The sequence below is a fragment of the Orcinus orca genome, chromosome 6 (genome assembly GCF_937001465.1).
Source record: "Orcinus orca chromosome 6, mOrcOrc1.1, whole genome shotgun sequence".
NCBI classification, from domain to species: Eukaryota; Metazoa; Chordata; class Mammalia; order Artiodactyla; family Delphinidae; genus Orcinus; species Orcinus orca.
Window position 1 is genome coordinate 112,805,830 of NC_064564.1, and position 23,915 is coordinate 112,829,744.

The window sequence follows — 23,915 nt, forward strand, 5'->3', positions numbered from 1 at the left end:
GAGGGCCAGGTACACAGTAGGGCCTCAGGAATGATTGGCTGCTGTGGCTTTTCCTGGGATCAGTGCCCGGTGTCACCTAGCCCCAGACAACTGGGTGTCATCAAAAATGTCGCTGAGAACATTCCATTCCCTGTGCAATGGCTTGCATCCTGCAAAGCCCTCTGCCCTGATGCCCACCTTGGCCTAGTTTGGTGGGGTGGGCTGGGCTGGCAACAAGGACCAGGCCCCTGCCTGGGACAGGACAGCACCCAGGGCTCCCCCTAGGCCAGAGAGGGCTTTCCGAGTGAGGGCCTTTTATAGGTAGGAACATGGAGGCAAGAGAGGAGGAATGCCAGGGCCAAGGGTGCACAGCTAGTTGTAGCAGAGCTGGGATGGCAACCTGCACTCCAGACTTTTACTCAGCACAGCCTGAGCTTCCTCCTGTCCTTCCCCACACACCAAGGCTCCAGGGCAGTCATAGCACCTCAGACCCGTGTGACTGGGCCTCCCCTTTCTCACCCGCACTCTCATTACCAACACCCCCATTTGACAGATGGGGAGCCTGAGGCCTAGCATAGGTTCTCACTCACCTGGTGGGGCAGCCATCACTGCGGGTGACCTTGTCAGCGGTGAGCCCGTCAGTCATGGTGACGCTGCGCCGCTTCACGTGGCTGCCCTTGGGGCCTGAGGGGCTGGCGGGGCTGGCAGCCTTGCCACTGCCCTGGCCCAGGCCGTAGCAGGCCTCCAGGTAGCGCAGCGGGAAGGTGCGGTTGACGGGGCAGTAGATGATGGCTCCACTCTGCTCTGACACAGCCTTGCGGCTGCCCACGTGATATCGCACAAGGGCCGGCACGTGGTCGAAGCTCTCCTGCTCGAACAGGTACTGGATGTGGGTGTAGCTCTCACCCGCCTTCACCACCACCTTGTTGATCTTGAAGTGCAAGGCCTGGTTGCGCCAGCGGCAGGTGAGCACATAGTCGCCCAGGCTGGTGAGCGAGTCCCGGATGAGGAAGTCACCATTGCGCTGCACCAGGGTCTCGGAGACCTGCGAGAGGCAAGGGTCAGTCTGGGGCGGGGCAGGGGCAGAGAGGGCCAGACCCGGGATCTGGGGGACACAGTGACCAGAGATATCTGAAGCTTGGGAGTTGCACCCTCTGACCCAGATTCAGAGGGTGCAACTCAGCCAGAGGCGCTGGGTCCGGGAAACAGAGGCTCAGGCATGGGAGGACACAACACCCTGGGATGGGGGTCGCCATGATCTGAAACTCAGGTCTCAGACCTACTCCTTCTCAGGTCTCACGTTGGGCAGAGTGGATTCTCAATCCTCATTCCTCCCAACACCCAGTGCTCTGGCACATCTCTGGGCCTTTGTACCTCAAGCTACTTTCTCGGCCTGGAACATCCTTCCCATCCTGCCCACCTGGTGAACTCCTATCCATCTCATAATGGCCTCTCTCCTCAGCACCCCTTCCTCGGGGCAGCCCACACTCCCTGCTGGGTGCTCCATTCTTGCACTTCTCCCACTGGGCTCTGACGGTCTGCCTGCCTGTAAACCCCTACCCTGGGATACCAGCCCTCAAGGGAAGCCACCACCTATTTTATCTCTGCATCCTTGGTGCCCAGCACAGGACCTGACAGAGCTGATACTCGACAAAGATTTACAGCATGAATGTAAAAGGGAACAGGTGACTATCAGCCTCAGCCCAGAAATTCAACTTTGTCAAAATTGAGCAGCCTAAGGACTGATATGCACTGACCAAACACACAAGAGGCTGATGTATAGCCCTATAACAATAACAGTAAAAATAATTGTAGTAATAATAACAACCACCACCATAAAGGACAATGTTCATTGAGCTCACTGCATGTCAGACATCGTGTTAAGAACTTCACATGCACTAGTTCATTTAATTCTCACAACCAACCTTTAAGGTAGGCACTATTATTATCCTCCATCTTATAGATAAGGAAACTGGGGCTCAGAGAGGTGAAGTGACTTGTTCAAGGTCACACAGTCAGTAAATGGCAGAACTAGACCTCATCCCAGGCTACTCTGATTGAACCCACCAAACAATAGTCAGAGCTTCTCTGGGCTGGGGCTGGCCGAGGCGGTGGGTCTAGGGCTGAGGTCCCAGCTCGGGGCCCGCTCACCTCACGGGGGATGCGGCCATGGTACCAGGCGTGGCTGCGGAGATCCGTGCTGCTGAGTTTGAGCTCTTCCTCCAACTCTTTGTGCAATTTCTCAGGCGATGAGTCCAGGATGTACTTCTCCTTGGAGAACTGGGCAGGAGACAGCAAAAGTTGGCATCCAAACTCAAGCCCCTTCCTCCTTCCCTCCCAACCTCCACCACCCCAGGTGAACTCATTCCATCCTGGGACCCTGGGAACACTTAGGCACAGATCCTCACGCAGGAGTCCCTATCCCAGCAGGAGTAATGGAATCTCAATTAAATCCACCAAAAAGTGCCTACTGTGTTCTAGGCTCTGAACTATGTGCCAGGGTAGATAAGTCAATAAATAAACCTGTCCTCAAGGAAGCTCCTAGTCTAAGAGGGGAGGCAAAAGCGACATGAGCATTTGAGGGACTTCCCTGGTGGTCCAGTGGTTAAGAATCCACCTTCCAATGCAGAGGACGCAGGTTCGATCCCTGGTCAGGGAACTAAGATCCCACATGCCGCAGGGCAGCTAGGCCACGGGGCAACTAAGAGCACGCTTTAGAGTTTGCGTGCCACAACAAGAGAGCCTGTGCACTGCAACTACTGAGCCCGCATGCCACAACTGAGAGAATCCTGTGCGCTGCAACTAAGACCTGACGCAGCCAAATAAATAAATAAATATTTTTAAAAAGCGACATGAGCATTTGAGGTCAGCACCACAACACTGGACAGCGGCAAAGTGCCGAGTAGCTTTTCAAAGGGAGGAGATGAAGTCTAGGCCAGGTGGAGTGGTCCAGGAAGACTTGCTGGAGGAGATGGCAATCACAAACACTCATTCTGCACCAAAGACACCAAACTGATCTTGAAGTGGAGGGAGGGAAGATTTCTAAACGTATATAACACAGCAGGTACCCAGGCAAAAGCATGGACAAAAACAGGGCTGAATGCACGAGGATACATTCTGGGACGGTGACTTATACAGGCGTCGAGGAGGCAGCTACAAACACGGTAGCAGAGCACCCCCCTGCCTAAAGACACCTGTGATGTCCTCTACAGTTCCCAAAGCCCTTTCTTCCTTGCTGTCTCAAGCAATCCTTGCTAGATGGGGAAACTGCAGCCCAGCAGGGAAGCCTGAGGTCACTCACTGGAGATAATGCTCAGGACCCCCCCTTCCACCTGCCCAAGGGGGAGATTCCTGGTTTCCTGGTTACTGTGGCCTGGGGTTGGAGGCCTAAGAACAGGGGGAGGGGAGCCCCTGCTGCCAGGTGTGCCCCCACCATGAAGCCCAGCCCAATCCTGGCTGTCTTGCGAGTTCCCCAGGCCTCAGTTTCTTCCTCTGTAAAATGGAACAATTGCAGAACCTGCTTCACAGGATTGCAAGAATGAAAGGAGACAATACTCCAGAGCACTGCAACTAGCCCACAGATGTCCTTGTCACTGCCAGAACATGTAACATTGCTTCCTCTCCCTTCCCCCAATTCCAGACCGCAATGATGGCTGGTCCAGGACAGATAGATATGGCCCAGACCTGGCCAAGCAGCAGGACAGATGAAGGGGGGCACTAAAGGGCAACCTCTCCCCAGGACCCGCTCCTCACCAGGGTCCAGCATCCTCTAGTCCAGTCCCTGCCTCCTCTGACCTTTCACAGTTCTCAGAGCCTAACCCTGCTGCTCCATTCTCCACACCTCTGCTCCCACTGCCTTGATTTAGCTCAGTCTACACTGCTGCCAAGACATCGTGGTTCCCAGCTTCAGAGATATCTAGAGTCTCTGACTCCATTATTTCAACACTGAACCTCTACTCTGGGACAGGTCCTGTGCCAAGGGCTGAGCCCAAGGTCATCAGGACAGGCGGCCTCTGTCCTGGGGGAGCCACACAGATACTGACAAGCAACCCCAGGATCTCTGGATGTTCAGAGACGCATAGGGAGCTCCAGGAGCAGATGAGCATGTCCCTCCTCATCTGGTCAGGGAGTCCCTGAAGAAGTGCCGTCCCCACTGAGGCCGGATGGAGCCAAGCAAAAGCATCAGGGTGGGGACAGGCAGGTGGGCAGGAAAGAGCTCTGGGAAGACAGTGGCAGAGTCAGGGCCCTGTAGGCAGAGCCCAGGCCCTGGGGGCGGGAGGAGAAGCTTCGAAAGGGCTGGGGGTGGCAGGGGCAGGCGCGGCAGGGCTGTGAGGCTGCCTTGGGGAGCTGGGGTTTACCCAGAGGCCACAGCAGAGCTGCAGAAGGTTTCTAAAGTGTTGGGGCAGGTTCCATCCACTGCGTGGAGATGGCCTAGTGTTTTCCAGGCAATGGCAGGGGAGGGTGGGGTATGGGGATGGGAATTGGGGGAAGGGTGTTTACACAACCATTGATCAGGTGTGGGGAAGAGGGCGGAGGAGTCAGAGAGGATTCCAGGTAGAGAGCCTGGGAGGACAATGAGACACTCTCCAAGGTGGGCAAGGCTGGGGCAGGAGCAGCTTGGGGATGGGCCCATACAAATTTGGGCTTCGAGGTACCTGTAGGGCTCTGGCGACCGATGGTGGCAGTGGATGATGGAGATGAGTGCTCCAGAAAAGGCAAGGCCTGAGGATGGGGATTCTGTACATCCTCCGCCCAGGGTAGAAACCAATACCCCAGAAAGGCAGGGAGGTCCGGGGTGAACTGAGATTAGCTAACTCAGATACCTACACTCCTCCATGGGGTTCCCTATTCTTCAGGGTCCTGGCCCCTCCCCTATACCACACCACACCCTGGAGAGGGAACAGTGGAAGTCACAGGGGAGACTCCTCCTTGACAAAGAGCATGCAATTGAGAAGTTGCCCCAGTTCCACAGCTGGAGCAAGGGGGACAGGGGGCAAAGAAGGGGAGGGGCTGTGTGGTAAAGAACCTGGCCTCGAGACTCTGCCTGCCACTGTATGACCTTGAGCCAATCAGTTTCCCTTTCTGGGCCTGGGTAGCTTCATCTGTAAATGGTGGGTGGGAGACCGGGCTCCACTTTTCCAACCATAATCAATGGTCAGGGAGAACCTGGAGGGACAAACTTGGTCCTCCCACACACCTGAGGTTAGGGAACCCTAGGGTCTCTGTGATTCCTCACCTTCGACCCGGGGGTCCCTAGCTCCCAAGGAGGGTGGGTGCTGGGGCGCGAATGCAGCATCCCTGCTCCCGCTGCACTGCTATTGGCCAGAGATGATCTCACCGCCTCCCGGCCTGCGAGCTCCTGATTGGCGGGTGCGGGGATGCTGCGCTCAGCCGCCGGCGGGGCAGTCATTCAGGCGGGCTCGGAGCGTGTGTGAGCCTGGGGGAGCGCAGAGGTGATGCGCCCCGCGTCCCCCAGGGGGCTCGGGAAGCAAAAGCGCGGAGACCCCGAGTCAGGGTCTTAACCCCTTCTCACCAGCCGGTGCCCAGCAAGTCCCCTCTAGCTCCCTTAAGTCTCGCAACCCTAAGCAAAGCCATCCGCAGATGATGCTCCGCAGAGAGGCGGGGTCCGGGTCCTCCCCTCCACCCCCTTCCGTTTAACCCTTTCACCGCCACGGCGCCGTCCCGCACTGACCGGCCAGCTAGGCTAGGAGACCCGCGCCCGGAGCACGTCCAAGCCCACCTAGAGGGCAGGAGGGTTGCAGGCGCTCTGGCCCCAGCCTCGGCACCCGCAGCATCCCCTCAGCTTCCCACCCCTCACTCAGCCTTTGGACCCCGGCCCAGCGCCCCCGGTACAATGGGGAGTCAGGCTGCCCGGGTCAGCCGCAGGGGCCGGAGTGCTCGCTGGAGGACCGGCAGGACGCCGGGGACCTCATCTCCAGGTACCCAACGCCCCAGCTCAGCTCCATCCTGCAGAGGAGGCAGGACCGGAACGGTAGCCTCCGCAGCCCCGAGTCTCGGGAGTGGCAGCTGGACCCTCACCCTGCGGAGCGTCTGGGCGCCCAGAGGTGAGGTTGGGGCGACCCCGCCCCCTCCCGCAGCCCTCAGCCTGCAGCCCGCAGCCCCTGCCTGGCCGGACCCTGCGCGGCGTCACGGGCTGCGGCTCCCCGGTTCCGGGGGCGAGCGGCCAGGGGTCCCAGCCCGGAGCGCCTGGCGGGGGCCGAGCCGCCCCCTCACCTGCACCTGCACGAAGGAGCCGCGGTAGAAGCAGCAGGCGGCGGCCGACAGGGCGCTCCACAGGCTGCACCGCTCGGTCATGGTGGGGCCGGGCGGCCAGGGCCGGGACTGTGCGGGGGACGGCTGCCGGCGGGTCAGGGGCGCGGGACCGACCGGGCTGGGCACCGGCTGCGCTTGCCTCTCGGCGGCGCGATTACCTCATCGCCTTGTCGGGGGAGGAGCGGGGAGGCGGGGCGGGGAGACCCCACCCTCCTGCCGGCCCCGGGAGGGGAGGGGGCCATTGTTCCTCCCTCCGCCCGCCCCCGGCTCCCCGCCCCTAGCCCCCAGAGCTCCAGCCCCGCGCGCCCCGGCAGCCTGTAGTCTGGGGATGCTGAACGGGGGACCTGCCAAGGGGGGCTTCACGGGGGGCAGAAGGATGGGGTGGGGACCCCTGGGTCGGCAAGGGAGGGGGGGTGTCCTGCCGCCCCCACTCGTCTCACCCCTCACTGACCCGGAGCGGGCAGAGACTTTGAACTAAATCATATCTAAAGCTGGAAAAATCCCTGTATATGTTTGACCAAATCCTTTGTGGCCTCAGGAAATCTCCCAGAGCCCAGGATTTCTCATCTCTGATTTGGAATCAGGGACTCTGCTGGGAATTGCGGGATATTCCACTGACAGACTTGGGGGGGTGGGGAGGGCAGAGACTCAGTAAGGCTCAATGGTTTGGGAATCAATCTGGGTTCAACTAGCGGTGCCCCACCTCCACCCAACCAAGTCCCTTCTCCTGGAGCCCAGATTTACTCATCTGGAAAACATACCTGTGCTGACCTCACAGAACTCTTGTCAGCATTGGCTGAGCTGATGCATGTAAGTTGCCAGACATAAAACAAGTGCTCAGTAAATGCTTGTTATTGTTTTCAACCTTAGTGTCTTAGAATCTGGACTTTTGGTCCTAGAATCATAGGCTCTTCCGCACAAAGGGAGTCATCACTGACTCTGCATCAGTCTGGCCTGGAGTTCAAATCCTTTTGACAGGCTGTGTGACCTTAGGCAGGTGAGTCCACCTCTCTGGGTCTCAGATATTTGATTATTTTCTGTAAATACATCTGAAGCTCTGAGCATGGAGCTTGGAGTTTTACGGTCTTGGAACTTTAGAATCCTTGCCTTAGAATCAAAGTACTCACATCACGATCTGAGAAACCCTGGAGCTCTGGAAGCTGAGTACGTAAGGTCAGGAATGGACTTTTGGTAACCGACTATTGATTCCACCCTCTTCTGAGGCTTGAAGCCACAACTAACATTGCTTTGAGTTCATACTTCAAGGGATTCTTTAATCAGCTCCACTGAGCAGGTATTATTTCTTTTATAGCATTTTTAAATTACATTTTTCAGCCCAGTAAACTAAGGGAAAAATACAAAGCTAATCCTCACAGGGATCTCACTACCATCAGTGATGGGGATCTCATTACCTTTCCAGGCAGCTGGGATTTATGGGGTGCTGAAATATGCCCCTGTGTGGTCCACCACTGGCTTTGGTGCTGGTTCTACCTGAGGCCTCTGTCCCCCCTGTGGTGTCAGGGCTCGGGATGAGGAGCCAGGGCCCAAATCCTGGGAGCAGCTCCTGCTCAACTTGCTACAGCCCTGGGCTGCATTTCCTGGGCTCACTCAAGCTTGCTTTCTGACCGCGCCCACACTCTTACCTCTGCCTGGATCACTCTACCACCCATCTCTGCTTATCTTTATCTCCTTTCCAGCTTTCTGTTTGGAGAGAGGATGTTGGTGAATATTCCTGGTCAACTGCAATGGCTTGGCTTCAATGCCTCCTCCTCCAGAAAGCCTTCCTTGATCTCCCCATCCCCAGCTCCTGAGCTGAAAATCGTCCCCTACCTCTGGAGCTCCAATGGCTTCTTATCTGAGCCTTCTGGGGATGGTGGGAGACAGCAGTGTGAGCACTTCCCACAGAGCTCATTACTAGTCACTTACACGGAGCTTTACAGGCAGCATCTTGGGTGATGGAATGCCCTGGGGTCAGGAACCAGCCTGGCCTGCTCTGTTCCAGGCCCAGATCTCCCCTTCATGGGCATGGACTCATTGAGCCCATAGCAACCCTGGTTTGGAAGCACCACTGTTACCCCATTTCATACAGGTGAACACTGAGGCTCAGAGAGGTGACACACCCAAAGTCATGTGGCAAATAAGTGGCAGATCTGGGACTAAAATTTGGGTCTGCTAAATTACAAAACACAAGCCCAAACCATTGTGTGGTTCTGCCCTGATCCCCACATGGGCCAGGAGCCCTTGGAACACAGGGCCTGGCGCTCCTTGCCCTCTGCTGTGTGCTCCATGCTCGGCAGGGGACCTGGCTCAGGGTGGGTGCTCCGGGGTGTGGAAGGCCAAGGGCTCTGTCCATGGTCTTGGCATCAAATAAACTTGGACAGCAATCCCAGCTCTGCCCTGCAGTAGCTGTGTGGTTGTGGGCAAGTCACTGCACTTCTCTGGGCCTCAAATTTCCCATCTGTAAATGGGCACAAGAAAGCCCTCACTGCCCAGTGATGAGGGAAGAAGTCAAAGACCTCATTTATGTGAAGAGCTCATAAGTGACTCCCAGTGCTAGCAGCCTGCACAGGGCTCTGCACACAATAGGCACTCGAAATGTTATGTCGTGTTATTGTTATCGTTATTATTTCAAAACTGCATTTTCAACATTCCCAGTGCCCAGGACAAATTAAGCTCATGATCGATGTGACTGTGCCCATTATCTGTGATGAGGAACTGAGTCATCCTTTCCTGCTGCCACCTCCCGGCACCAGCACCACACGCTCAGAGACCAAGTGGGATTAGAGCCGGTCTTCGCAAGGAGCCACCCTCGGGGCCCTGTCCAGCTGGCAGCTGGATGGAGTCTGGTAGTAACAAACATTGGGAAGTCCTGAGTTTGGGGCCAGGAAAGAATGATGGAAGGCATGGGAAGAGGATGCTGGGATTGAAAGCAGACCCCACACGCTGCCCTGACTCCTAGACCTTCTCCTCCTGGGAACAGTCGGTGAGATCTGGCTCCTAACCAGGCCAGAAAAGGACTCTGCCCTTCCTGGAACAGACTCTGGGCCCTCCAGTGTCCCCTTCCGGCCCCTCTTACCTTCACATAGTCCCCGCCAGCCTCCGGCTCTCCAGTGGCCCTGGAAGGAGAGAAGAAAAGTGAGTGTTCCCAGCCCTGCCTGGCTCCCCAGCTGCCAGCCTCTGCCCACCTGCAGGCAGGAGGGGGCACTGCAGCTGATAGCATTTGCCGGAATCTGCTGGCTGGGCTACTCCTCCACTCTCCAGCTGTGCGACCCTGGGCAAGTACCTTCACCTCTCTGAGCCTGTTTCCTGTCTGTAAATCAGGGTAATGATAGCCTCTGCTTCCTCGGGTTTTCTCGAGGACTCTGGGAGCTGATGAATGTTATATGCTTAACACGGGGCCTGCTCCCTGAATTGCTATCTTCGACCAGCTTCAGGACGCTGCACTCCCCTGGTGTTCACTCCCCACCTCCTCCCTGACTCCACAGTTGGTGGCCCCAGGCTGGGCCTCAGCCTCCTTTCCTCCCGCCCTACCCTCATTCCCTAGTGCAGAGTGACCCACCCAGTGGCACATCATGGTGCCATTGCTGGTGACATTTGGCTGCGGAATTGATCCCCTCCCCAAGAGGTGGTCAGGATGGGGCCTGGAGAGGCCAGAGGCTGGGGGTGGCTGTTTTTCCCAGGTGCCAAATAGATATCACCCTTCCTCGTGAGGGCTTCCGTGAGCCACTTCCCCCAGTCCTCAGCCTTAAAGGCCCTCCCTTCTCCGATGCAGCCTGGACCTGCCCCTTCAACACCAGACTCAGAAACCCAACTGCCTCCTTAGCATCTCCTCTCAGATGTTTGAAGTCATTTTGACTTTCGTATCCAGAGCAGGACTGCCGATCTCCCCCACCCCACGCCCCTGCTCCCCACATCCGATTCCCATCTCAGTTGATGTCAGCTTCATCCTTCTTGTTGCTTTGTTTGGCCCAAAACCCTGCAGTCCTCTGCACCTCCTCTCTCACTCACACTCCATGCCCAATTCATCAGGAAATCCTGTGGCTCTACTTCCAAAATAGATCCTGAGCACTTCTCTCCATGTGTCAACCCTGCCCCATCTGGGACGCCCTCTGTGTCCTCTGTGGAGCACACAGCAGCCTTCTCGCTGTGTCTGCCCTCACAGCCCTCTGCCACCCAGGCGGCTCTCAAGTGAAAAGCTAAGCAGATCTCGGTGCACAAAACACCCCCAAGCCTCCCATCTCTCAAAGAACAAAATCTAAATCCCACTCCATGGTCTGCAAATGGCTGGCCATGTAATTTATCAACTAAACCAAGACTTTTCTTCCCTTGTGAGAGTAAAGAGGGTGCCATTTTCATGCCAGAAAAACAAATGTAAACAGGCTCACGTGTTCCCCAACCTACAATGCCCTGTGTGGCCCTGGTGGTATCTGACTGCCCGCCTCATCAATTCCCACCCCCAAAATATGTCTCCCTCCCTCATTCTGCCCCGGCCACATTGGCCTCCTTGCCAAGCTCGTTCTTGCCACAGGGCCTTTGCACTTGCTGTTCCCTTGCCTGGAATGCTCTCCGCCCCACCCCACATCATCACACAGCTTGCCCCTCCCCCTACTTTATTTAGAGCTCTGCTTAATGTCCCCAACCCAGAGAAGCCTTCCCTGACCACCCTGCCAAGAATAGTCCCTTGTCCCTCACTCTCTGTCCTCAACCCTGCTTTCTTTTCCTCAATCTCTGCCTGAAACAATCACTTTACATTTATTTGTTGACTCAGTTACCTGACGCCTCCCCTGGGGCACTAACTTTATATAGCTCACAGGTGAGCCCCCACCATGGTGCCTGGCACGTGGTAGGAGCTCAAGAACTCTTTATTGCTTAAGGAATGTATGAACAGTAAACCCTCAACCAGTATTCATCACTATTGTTATTATTAATTCTGTCAGGCTGGGCCCTGGTTCTCTGGCTGGCACAGGCCTTAGTATTGCCATCTGCAAAATAGGGAGGAAAGTCAAACATCAGGGAACTGCTTCCTCAAATACAGAAGCACCAAATTTAAATTTAAATGTGATAAATCTAATAAAATAAATTTAAAACAAAAACAGCTGAGCTAAAAACAAGACAAAACAAAAACTGTGGGTGAAGTATATGTTTCCAGGGCAGAATTCCGTGCAGGGTTTCCCCCAGCTCCTGAGGCCAGGGGCTCCTCATTGAGATGCTGTCTGACAGTCCTCCCTGTTCTGACATTCCAGAGTCCCTGGTGCTAGCCTTCCTTCCTGCAAAGTCCTTGCTGACCTCTAACCATAGTCCCTCAAGCTGCAGCCTGGCCCCAGCAGGCTCCCAAAGGTATTTGGGTTCTCTCTGTCCAGCCGAGTTGGGAGTGGGGTGGAGTACAGACCCCTCCCCCTCTCACCACCCTGCTCTTCCTGGGTGAGGTGTCCCATCCCAGTGTTTCCGGCCATTTAGGCCCGGAAATCCTCCCACTGCTGGGAACAGATTGGCCAGGACACTGGGATCGCCTAGCACTTCCTCCTGCTTCCTGTCCACTTCCCCTCATGCTCTGGGCAGGAGCAGAGCCTTGGGGAGGGGGCGCCTGCCCCAGGGAGCAGGTGGGCTGAGGTGGCCAGAGCCAGTGGGGGTGCTCAGGCAGAGGCCCAGGCCCGGGAAGCTGAGGGCCTGGAGCCACCACCAGCACCCATCACCTCTCCCTGCCCCACTATAACACTCCAGGATTCCTAAGACATAAGGTGACCATGTTGGCTCACCACCCACTGACATCATTTGCCCAGACTATGGCCACCACCTCCTCACTGCCTCCCAGCTTGCATCTGTGTCCCTCTGACTTGTTCTCCCCCCAGCAGCCAGAGCAATCCTGTTAAAATGAGTCAGCTTACGACTTTCCTGTGCTCCAGCCCACTGGAGTGAGCCCCAGTTTCACTCAGAGTAAGAGCTGAAGTCCTGGGGACCTCCCTGGTGGCACAGTGGTTAAGAATCCGCCTGCCAGTGCAGGGGACACAGGTTCGAGCCCTGGTCCGGGAAGATCCCACATGCCGCGGAGCAACTAAGCCTGTGCGCCACAGCTACTGAACCTGCGCTCTAGAGCCATGAGCCACAACTACTGAGCCCGTGAGGCACAACTACTGAGCCCGTGCGCCACAACTACTGAAGCCCGTGCACCTAGAGTCCGTGTTCCACAATAAGAGAAGCCACCGCAATAAGAAGCCCGCGCACCGCAACAAAGAGTAGCCTCCACTGGCTGCGACTAGAGAAAGCCCACGTGCAGCAACAAAGACCCAATGCAGCGAAAAATAAATAAATATATATATATATTTTTAAAAAGCTGAAGTCCTCATAACAGCCTTCACACACTGGCTCTGACCACACTCCTCTCACTCACGCTGCCCCAGCCAGGCTGGGCTTCTTGCTGCCTTTTGTTCCCACCTCAGGGCCTTTGCACTTTCTGTTCCCTCTGCGAGAATACTTTCCCTCCAGATATCCACTAAGCTCCCGCCTTTCCCTCCTTCAGGTTTTTACCAAAATGTCCCTTCTCAGTGAGGCCTTCCCTGGCCGCCCATCTGGAAGTGAAGTGTGGCCTCTCAATGCTCGCCACCTCCCCGCCCTGCTTCGTCCCTCTCCGTAGCGCTTCATCTGACTTGCCATGCACTATCTCCTCTCACCAGAACATCAGCTCCACAAGGGCAGGGGTTGGGTTCTGCCTAGAATGGTGCCAGGCACCCTATAAAGATGTTTTGCTCTGTTTTGTATTTTTTGGTCACACTGCGTGGCATGTGGGATCTTAGTTCCCTGACCAGGGATCGAACCCGTGTCCCCTGCAGTGGAAGCACGATGTGTTAAACACTGGACCACCAGGGAAGCCCCTGTAAAGATGTTTATGAATGAATAAATGTCACAGCAGCCCCTGCAATCCTGAGGACAAACTCTAGTTCTCATGGGTCGGCCCGCTGTGACCCAGCCCCTGCCAGCCACCCCTCCTCTCTTCCTTAGGGTCCTCCATGCACTCAGGCTTCACACTTCCTCCAAAGAGCTCTACCCGCTCCAGCCTCAGGACCTTTGCACGTGATATTCCTTCTGCCTAGAGGAATTCTCTCCCTTAGAGTCAGAGTAATCCCTACTCAGCCTGCAGATCTCAGTTTGCTTGGAGACTTCTAGAATGTTCTCTCTCCCTTTGTAATGATCAAATCCAGGAATCAAAGCTTCCATTTTAAAAAACTCAGCTCCGGGCTTCCCTGGTGGCCCAGTGGTTAAGAACCCGCCTGCCAGTGCAGGGGACACGGGTTCGAGCCTTGGTCTGGGAAGATCCCACATGCCGCAGAGCAACTACGCCCGTGCACCACAACTACTGAGCCTGCACTCTACAGCCTACGTGCCACAACTACTGAGCCCGCGAGCCACAACTACTAAAGCCCGTGTGCCTAGAGCCCACACTCCGCAACAAGAGAAGCCACTGCAATGAGAAGCCTGCGCAACGAAGAGTACCCCCTGCTCACAGCAACTAGAGAAAGCCCGCATACAGCAACGAAGACCCAACGCAGCCAAAAATAAATAAATAAATATTTAAAAATAAAAATAATAAAATAAAACTGAAATACTGTATTTTAAAAAAAACTCAGCTCCATTAATTAATTAATTAATTAATTTCTTATTTTATGGATTTAAAAGGCGCTTCCTCTCTAATATTAGTGGTGAAATCAATTAATAAATAATAGTGACAACTGAGCTAAATAAGTTCCACTAATCAGCTGCATTAATTATTTAAATAACCAACCCCTTTAATTGCCTGTATTAGCTGATTTGTTCTTATAACTGGTACCACTTATTGCATACATTAGCTTAATTAATTGAATTAATGATCAGTCATTAGAGTCCATTATCCTTTATTTCCCCAGTGCAGGTTTCGGTCTGAGCTTTACTTTCAGGGTCTCCATCCTGGCCAGGAGGGAAGGGCGAGGCTCCCCCAGGGACCCTGGAGGAGAGGCTGCCATCCTGTTCCACCTTGGCCCTCCCTCACCACAGGCAGCCTTGCCCTGCAGAGCCCTGCAGCCTCGCTGCCCTCTGTCTGTCCCCCACTTTGCTCCCTGGGGTGTGGTCATATGGTCTTGAGTGGAGATTTCCCCAACGTCTGCCTCATGCTTCCCAGCTTTCTCCCTGCCCTCCCCTCTCTGAGCTTCAACTTCCTCATCTGTGAAATGGGCATATTTTAACTGTCTTCCCAGAGGGGCTGCAAGGATCCTATGAGAAGGAAAGGTGGAAGGTTCCTTAGCCCCTGTGGTTCCTCTCGTTGCCCCAGCACCACCACCCCCCAAATGAAATCTCCCATCCTGCTCCTCCTGGGGGGTTGAAGATACCCTCCCTCCTTCACTCCGACTTTGACTCACCCGGGGCAGAGAAGCAACCCTGCTCTATGCTCCTTAGTCCTTAAAGACCCTGAGAAGGGAGAGCTGGGGTGGAAAGCCCCATCTCTCTGGGGACACCCAGCCAAGAGGCCTTTGGGATTCCCTGCCAGGAAGGCCCTTGGCTTTAGCCTCTGCCCTGCCCCCTCTCCTGTACGATGGGCCACCACCGTCCTGGAGACGTCCTTCCTCCTCTCCGCCATTCTGCGCCCTCAGTCTTCTTGACAGGGGTGAGCTCCCCAGCAGAGCTCAGGAAGGGTCCCAGCTCTGTGAGAAGAGGACAGATCGGGGGTCGCTCATCCCAGGGCAGAGCTGAGGAGTCTGAGTCCCAAGAGCTGCTGAGACTTAACAGCTGCTGGAGACGAGCAAATGCGGAAGACGACTGGATGCCTGTGCAGAAGCCCCGCTTTATAGCAGGGCACAGAGCTGCTCAGACGAGACCTGGCTCGGCTCTGCTTTATTCCTTGCCCGAGGCAGGCTCCCCCAGATGATGGGGACTGCTCCTGGATGGAGATGCGGGACACTGGGGAGGGGAAAGTGAAGAAAAAGAATATTCCGACCAGACCAGGAACCCAGAACCAACATGAGGAAGAGGAAACGAAGTGGGCATGGACAGGGGAAAGACCCTCAGGGGCTCTGAAGAGGGCCCTCGGCTGGGAGGGAGGAGGCTGTGTGACCCTGGGCGAATCCCCCTTGTTGGGCCTCAGTTTCCTCTTCTACAAATGGGTGTGGCGATCGCCTGAGCATCCTGTGTGCCGGTACTTCCTCGGGCCCGGTCCAGGATAAATGCTCTACTTTGTCTAGTCCTCACGATGACCGTGTGAAGCAGGTGCTGTTATTGTCCCCAATTTGCAGATGGGGAAACTGAGGGTCAGAGAGGGGAAGGGGGTTTCTCAATGTTAAGGACAGTCAGCAGTGGGCCTCTGAGCCGCTGATGTCGCCGACCCCTTTCTTCCCCAGCTCTCACACCATATACGTCCAGCATTCTGTAAACAGAGTCCGCTAAGGGTTTGAGGGGATGTGGCTCCAGCTGGGGTTGGTGGGGGGACCGTCCATCCTTCCTGAGCCAGCGCAGTTCCCACAGCCTCAGGCGTCTGGGGGTCTCAAGGGCTATGAGAAAGTCTCCACAGGAAATGAGAGCCAGGAGCAGCTGGGCCCCTTTGGAAGACAAGGACCAGCCGCCCAGAGTCTGAGGAGGCTGAATGGGCTGAGCCCACCACAGCCCCCTCCCCCCCGTGGGTAATCACTACCAGATGCCCAGCAGCTGACGTCACTTTGCAGGGCCGAGAGGGTCGTGGGACTCTGGGGAGTGTTGGGAATTCTTGGACAGGAATCAACATTCCGAAAGGAAATGGGGGTGGGGTGGGGACGGGGGTCTTGGCCTGTTCTCAATGCCTGGCACCAGGGCTGGGGCACGGGCAACACAGGGTGCCCCCGGCCGGGGTGCTTCCTTCTCCACGTCTCAGTTTTCTTCTGAACAGCCCTGGAAGTGGAGTGGAGGGGTCTGGGTCTCTGGGAGGCAGGAAAGGGTGTTCAGGTGAGACACTTTAGAATGAGTAGGACTGCGGTCAAATCCTCCTTAAAGGAGAAGTCCTCGTAAAACATAAGTCAGAGTGGGGCCTTCCTCTGCTTGAGGCCAGCAACGGCTGCAACTCACTCAGAGTCAAAGCCAGGTCCTTGCCGGGCCTTCCAGGCCTCACTTATCTGAACCCATTTCCTTTCTGGCCTCATTTCCACCACTCCTCTCCCCAGCCCCCATCTTGCTCTCTGCTGCTCCTCAAACGTGCCAAGGATGCTCCCACCTCAGGGCCTTCGTACTTGCTATTCCTTCGGCCTAGTATACCCTTCCCCAGATATCAAGATGGTTTGTTCCCAGTACACCGGAAACTAATATAATATTCCATATCAACTATATTTCAACTAAAAAAAAAAAGAGGGTCTGTTCCCTCATCTCCTTTGCTCAAACATCAGTTTCTCACTGAGACTTTTTTCCTGGCTAACCTTCCTAAATTGCCACCACCAGCCACCACCCTCCAAGACCAGTTCCCCTACTTGATTTGAATCCTTCTCCGTAGTGCTTTTCTCTTCTGGCTGCCCGGGTAACTCATTATCTTGTTTATCATCTGTCTCCCCCACACTGGAATGGGGGCTCCTTGAGAGCAGGGTTTTGTCTGCTGTGCTCACTGCTGTCTCCCTAGAACCTAGAAGAATGTCTAGGAATAGTTGCATCTCAGTAACTATTAAAATGAATGAAATTCCAACTCAACTATGTCATCTCAAGCAAGTTGTTAACCTCACAAAACCTCGATGTCTTCATCTGTAAAATGGGCTCCTATTACCGCCTTTTCAGGGGGGTATGGGAAGTCATTTGAAGTAATGGTAGAGACAGCTCTGAGATTTTTACTTGCAGGAGGTGAAATGTGGCCTAGGGGTTAAGTGCTTGGGCTTGGGAGTTGGTCAAGACGGAATCGAATCTAGGCTCTGACACTTAATCTCTCTGTGACCCCAGGAAAGTCCCTTTCTCTCTCTGAACCTCAGTCTCCTCGCTGCTAAAATGTGGTAGATGGCACCCACTGAGTGTTCCAGGCAGGGCCAGCCAGTTGTCCTCTGGTGGGACCCTGGCCTGACAATTCCTGTGTGTGTGTGTGGGTGTGGGGTGTTGGGGGACCTCCTTTCCCTCTCTGAGACTCTGCTTCCTCCTCTATAACATGGACTGAAGGTAGAGTGTCAGGGCTCTCTGGACCCACTATTTCCCTGCAGAAGGCTGAGGGTGCCAGGGGATGGGGGGAGACTGGGCTGGTGCTCTCCATTTTGGGAGCTAAATGCCCTTCATTCCCCTTCTATCGGCCCCTCCTCCCTCCTTCCTCTGCATCCCCCATGATCTCAGCAGGGAACAGGGCACCAGGAAACTCCTGCAGCCTCACCTCTTCCCCTTCCTTCCTTTTGCTCCAGGTGCAACCTGCTTCCCAGGGGGAAGGGGAGGGACACGTCTTCCCCAGCTTATGCTGCTCCCTGAACAGCCACTGGGATGACCCCCTTGGGACACTCAGGAATGAGGCTCCCAGTCTTACTCAGTGGCAGTTCTCAAATGCCCTTGTTCCCAAGCTGGATGGATCCTCAGAGACCATCCCAGGCCCATCTTGGCTGTTGGGGAGATTGAAGCCCAGAGTAGGGCAGGACAAGCCTGAGATCACACAGGCAAAGCAGGTCGCCTGACTCCAGCACAGATCTGGGCTTCACAGGCTCCTAGAAGAAATGTTCAACAATTCCTGGACTCCTACTTGGCCTGGAGAGCAGGTGGGACACTGGGTCCCAAGGCACCAGGAAAGGGCTCAATCTGATCTGCTAACCCCATCCCCCTCAGGACCCCTGGACACTCCAGATGATTAGGGGGGGAAGGGAGAGTCTCCCTATTTCCTCTTAGCTCTAAGCCAGGCCTGATGCCAGAGGCACTGCCAGGACCATCTCTGCCCACAGGGGAGGAAGGCTGGGTCCTAGACTTGGCATTCTCAAGGTGTCTCAATACCTGCTGGAGGGGAATGGGTTGCCTAGTCGTTGAGGGCCTGGTCCAGGAAGGTGGAATTAAACCCTAGCTCTGACTTTCACTAGTTGTGTCAAACTGGGCAAGTAAACCTCTCTTTCCTCATCTGAAAACTGGAGATCGTAATAGTGCCTCTCTTCTGGTACTGTTGTGACCAGAAGATGCCCAACCTGTGCCGGGAGAGGCTGGGGATAGAGTTACACCAAAAGAAAGTTTAAAAGTTCCTGATGCTAAACTCACACCCAGGTTTGTCAGCTGCCCCAGGGGCACGGATTTCCACCTCAGACAACTCCCGTTCCGGGCGGCGGCCCTCCTCGGTCCCAGCTCGGTCACTCACCCTCTGGGTCCCAGTGCGGGGCACCTTCGGCCCACCGCAGTCATAGTTCCCTGTCGTGGCGGCCTGCAACCCGTAGACCTCCTCTGCTCGACGGCTCCCGCCTTTCTCAGGATACGGAGCTGCGGAGCATAGAGCAGGACTCCTGGGGAGGAGCCTGGCCTGTAGGCCACGCCTCGGACACGCCCCTCTGCCCTCCTTGGGCGCGCTCCACCGCCTACTTCTCCCTCCGGGAAGGCCACGCCCCGCCTCGGACACGCTCTCCGCCTGCTGTCTCGCTCCGCCCTCTACCCCATCTGTCAGGTCGGAGCCGGAAGGCCACGCCCCCGAGCACACCCCCTCCACCTCGCCCCGCCCCACTCCGAGGCCAGCTTCCCCAACAGTCCCTGCGCCGCATGGGAAGGCCACGCCCCTGCCCACGCCCATTCACCACGCCCCGCCCCGCCCCGCCCCGCTTCAGCAAACCCTTAGCGCGCTTCTCAGACTTTGGTTACCTCAGAACACCCCCGGAGCTACGAGGCCCGCTATCCTGCATACAATCCTTGCTCCACACCCGAATGAGGCCGAATTTAAGAGGGGATGGCAAGAGAAGGCAGCCTGGAGCAGCCAGAGATGGTGGAAAAGCATTTGTTTTATTCATCATAAACGTAAGCACTCCCATTTACCGAGTTGTTTGTGGTGTGTCAGGCGCTGTGCTAAGATTTTACAAGTATGTTACTCTTTGAATTCTCACCACAACCCTACAAGGTAAGTGCTATCGTTGTGCCCGTTTATCAGATGAGAAGAGTGAGGCTCGGGGAAGGGAACAGACTTGTCCAAGGTCATGCAGTCAGTAAGAGGCAGCATCTGTACCGGATTCACTCTGCAGCTTTACAAGGTCCTGCTCCCCACTGAAGGACCAATTACCCCAGCACACAGAAGCTGTGCTTGGTGTCTCAGGGCAAAGTCATTCAAGAGAGGTTCCAGAACCAACCCTAGAGTTACTTTTGCTCAGATTTTTTCCCCCTCTTTATTTCAATAGGTACATCTGACGAGTATGGTTTAGACAAAGGCTCTGAGGGTTGAAAAGCAAGGGACTGGGGGTGCAGGGTTGGTGGTGGGATGAATTGGGAGATTGGGATTAACATATATACACTAATATGTATAAAATAGATAACTAAGAACCTGCTGTATAAAAAAATAAATTAAAAAAAAAGAAATAAACTGGAAAAAAAGAAAAGAAAAGCCAGGGACTCCTTTGGTGGGGGCTGAGGGGGTCTCCCACGGGCATGAAGTACATGACTGTAGGGCTTAGAAGATGGTGGGTACCATGTGGTGGATGAGTGTGCAGCCACTGGAGACAGGCAGATTCCTGCTCAAATCCCAGCTCTGCAACCTTGGCTGAGTCTCAGTTTCCCCATCTGTAAGATTGGCGGGGGGCGGGGGAGGTGGGTAATAGTACAATCTTTTACAGAGTGTTCAGTGAGTAACATTTGTTTTGACACCCAGTAAAATGGGTACTGACTAAATGAGAACTATGGTCATGTCATCACTATTTGTATTTTTGTATCAACTCAACACACCCTGTAACCAAGTTAGTTAACAAGTGGTCTTCTAGATCAAGGGGAGCAATGTTGTCCAGCAGAATTAAAGGTGCCGATTCGGGTGTGGGCCCCAGGGCAGGGATCCAGTGATTGGGCTTGGATCCACCCAGTAGCTGAGGGCCCATGCTGGAGGCTGCCTAGGGCTTTGGAGTCGGGGTGGGCGTGGGGGGCGGGGGCGGGTCTTAGTTCAAGTCCTAAGTTTGTCATTTGCTAGATGTGCACCTGACTGGGGCAGATGACATTCCCTCTCTGAATCTCAGTTTCCTCTTCTGTCATATGGAAATAACAGTATCTTCTCCCCGGGTTTGTTTGTTTTTTCCCTGTTTGTTTTTGTTTTTTTCCTGAGTATTAATTACAAGTGAAGGGCTAAGTACAGTGACTCGTCTATAGTAAGCACTTGGTTAATGTGTAGGTATGTTTGTGTGTGTGTGTTTTGTTTTGTTTCTACTCAGATGTGTGTGTTGGGGGGTCCTCTCCAGGATCTACTGGTAGGAGGCTGGAGACACCATTCCCGCAGGTCCTGCCCTCACCCTCCCCTGATGGGCACCTACCTTTCTGAGACCACGTTCCTGGGGTCTTGCTCCTCTTCTGTGTCTGCACTGGGGTCCTCAGGCTTTCTCATGGGGCCCACTTCCACTGCTGAAGGGTTGGGTCCCACTGCTGGGGTGTCCTCCACGGGGGCATCGGTCCCCACCACCACCTTCTTGGCTGCCTCTAAGCCTGAGGGGTCAGGCAGCCCTCGGGGCACCACATGGGGCTCAGGGCCAACCTCCTGGGCCTCCTGGGTGGCCTGTTGGTCCCGAACCTTCTTGATGCTGGGGCGAGGCATGGTGCCCATGTGGCTGTACATGTCGCTGGAGCGGGCATAGGCCGGGGGGCTCTTGGGGACTGTCACCATGTCATCCTGTGTGGCGTCAAAGGTGTCAGCCTCCAGATGGGGCCGGATGCTGGTGGAGGCCAAAGATCGTCTCAGAGTGAAGGACCGAGGAAGGTTGGAGAGACTCCCAAAGCCCTTGAACTTGAAGAACTCTGGCAGTGGGAAGGGGAGGGAAAGAAGTTAATGATATTGCCAAAACTAATAATAATAACAATAAAATATCTGCGCAGTTCCACTCATTGACGGTCCAAGGAGGGTTAGGAGTTTCACTGACACCCCCTCTAACTGTTATGGTATAAAATAGCAGCTCTGGAATTGCAGAGCCCTGGGCTTGAATCCCTTGAATTCCACATACTAGCTGTGTGACCTTAGGCAAGTCACTTGTCCTCTCTGAACCTCATTCTCCACATTAGTAAAATAGAGATTATAGTACCCATCTCCTATGGGCAATGGGAGAACTGAAGAAAAGCATGAACTCAGCATGTAAATAACATGCTTAACATGGTACCTGACACACAGAATAACCTCCATAAGAAGTAATGAAGATGATGATGATCACAATAAATGCCTCTGCATTTGTCAAACATGCTGCATGCATTAATTACTTCACTGAATTCTCAACACAACTCCATGACACAAGTTTAATTCCCCATTTTCCAGATGAGGAAATTGAGGTTCAGAGCTGTGACATGACCTGCCTGAGGTCACACAGCGGGAGGCGAAGCATGTGTGTGTGTGTGTGTGTGTGTGTGTGTGTGTGTGTGTGTGTGTTGGGGTGGGTAGGGGGCGTTTGAATGAGGCTTTGTGCCCCTGAGGTGAGGGTGAAATGAGAAGGGGGTTGTCGGGAGCCTGAGGGTCCCACTCCCTGCGGTTCCGTCCTTCCTGTCAGCTGAGCCTGGTGTTGGGACTCAGGCAGCAGTGCTCGGGTGATACCATCTCCTCGTTTCCGCGGGGGTGCATGTGAGTTCCCTCCTCCCCGTCCCCAGCTGTGAGACTGCCCTTCCTCGAAGCCGCCACCATCTGACTGACTTAACTACAGCCTCCAGATAAGCAAAAAGGAAAAACCCTGGCATTTGCCACTTCCTCGGCATCCTGTGCCTCCTCAGGTCCTCACAACCATGATGGAATATATCGATGGGATGCCCCCATCTGACCAGACAGAAAACTGAGGCCCAGAGAGGGGAAGGAATTTGCCCAGGGTCACAAAGCAAGCCTGAGCCTGGACAAGGGCCCAGGGCTCTGGATTGCTGGGGTCAGTGTTCTGGGGCTTTCCTCCCAGTCCTGCCCGCCCCCTCACTTGGTCTTATTCTCTGCCTCCTGACAAATGCTGTCAGAAGATGCTGAGGCTCTGCTCTTAGAAAGCTATGCCGTGGGGCAGAAATTGTGCCAACGACTGCCTTCTTTCTCAGCACCGCTTGTTTCGTCCCCTGGGGACTGGGGCTCTGGAGAAAACAGTAGTGGGGCAGGGAGGGAAACTGAGGCCCAGAGTCCAGGAACTTGAGATTGAGCCCTGCTCAGTAGCCCCATATGACCTCAGGCAAGTGTCTTCGTCTCAGTCTTTTCATCTGTGGAATACAGTCATAATCCTTGCCCTGTCCACCCTCCTGTGCTGTCAGATCAGAAGAATCAGGGGAAACTGAAGTTTGCTGGCACCAGGAAGGGATCACCAACCTGGGGGAGAAGTGATGGGTGCGTGTGGCCCCTCACTGAGTTGCTCTGGGTCCCAGCGTCACTGCTGATGGGGACATGGGACAGGCTCTCATGGCACACACCCCTCCCCCCCGCCCCAGCCACAGCAACTCCCAGCCTGAGACCCCATGTGAACCAGGCCCAGAGGCAGGGAGTGGACTGCGTGGAGGTCTTCCCTGGCCCAGCCATGAGGTCAAAGGGAGCCAGAGGACACGCAGACGAATGGAGAGACTGAGAGTTGGGGTGGGGAGAGACAGAGAAGTAGAGACGGGCAGAGACAGACAAGAGAAGAACAGAGATGGAGAGCCTAACCAGCTGGAGAGAGAGAGATACCGGGCCAGTGATGGAGAGATGGCAACTGGAAACTCAGAAGCAGAGGCCTCTGGAGAGAGGCAGAGATGGACAGAAAGAAAAACAGAAACGAGGTAGAGTGATGAAGAAGCAAATACAGAGAGGCTGAGATGGACGGACAGACAGAAGGATGAAGGACAGTGCAAACGGCACCCTGCACTCACTGAACTTTTTGCTGGCCTTCTTGGTCCCCTCCGTCATCTTGGCAAGTCGTGCAAAGCCCCCGGCTGGAAGGCAAGTGGCCACTTGAAGCTCTGGACATCAACGTTGAGATGCCTCCCTCACCTCCCCTTCCCCTTTCTCGCGCCCTCTCACTCGCTTCCTCTGTGTATTTTTAAACCAGTGAAACTCCCACAGCCCCACCCTCCCCATCCTCTCTGCAGGGGGCGGAGGCAGGGGCCTCCCCCAGTCCCGGCCCCTGTGGGCCTCCTCCTTGGCCTCGGCCTCGGGGAGGCAGGGGACAGACCGCAAGCGCGTGAGATCTGGAAGGTCTGGGAAATAAACCACAGACTCTGGGAACAGAGCCCACTGGGCTGGGGGCCTCTGGGGACCTGCCAACAGCTATCAGGGGGTCTGGCCAGCAGGCTGGGAGGGTGCAGGGAGTCAGACCTGAGGGCAGGGGGGTTTATTCTAAGCCTCAGTGCTGGGGGATGCACTGGCAGCGGTGGATAAGAGAGTGTCATGGTTTGGCCTGTGGGCTCTGGGACCACCCAGACCCAAATTCAAGCCTTGGCTGGCCGCTTTGTCACTGTGTGATCCTGGACTAGGGGACTCACCTCCCGGAGCCTCAGTTTCCTCTCTGTGAGTAGGGGGTATTTGCAATGCCCACCTCACAGAGTCCAGTGCTTGGTGCAAAGCCTGGCACAGAATCAGTGCCCACTACACT

General features: G+C 55.2%; 1 protein-coding gene across 9 annotated transcripts in view; it reads right to left on the reverse strand.

Moving 5' to 3' along the window:
• SH2D3C (SH2 domain containing 3C) overlaps positions 1-23,342 on the reverse strand; it is a 31,678-nt gene extending 8,336 nt beyond the window's left edge. For 2 of the 9 annotated variants that reach the window (XM_004269185.2, XM_012532874.2), the window contains exons 1-5: positions 23,194-23,342; positions 20,664-21,141; positions 9,329-9,368; positions 2,131-2,259; positions 570-1,024 (exon numbers count right to left, since the gene is read on the reverse strand). In XM_004269185.2, coding sequence (XP_004269233.1) covers positions 570-1,024; positions 2,131-2,259; positions 9,329-9,368; positions 20,664-21,141; positions 23,194-23,230 — 1,139 coding nt within the window. In that variant the 5' untranslated portion in view covers positions 23,231-23,342. Of the gene's footprint in view, positions 1-569; positions 1,025-2,130; positions 2,260-5,215; positions 5,556-6,213; positions 7,890-9,328; positions 9,369-18,532; positions 18,652-19,023; positions 20,622-20,663; positions 21,142-23,193 lie in introns of those variants that run through there. The other 7 variants (XM_049710755.1, XM_049710754.1, XM_033427150.2 and 4 more) reach the window with 5 other exon arrangements.
• Between the last annotated feature and the right edge of the window lie 573 nt (positions 23,343-23,915).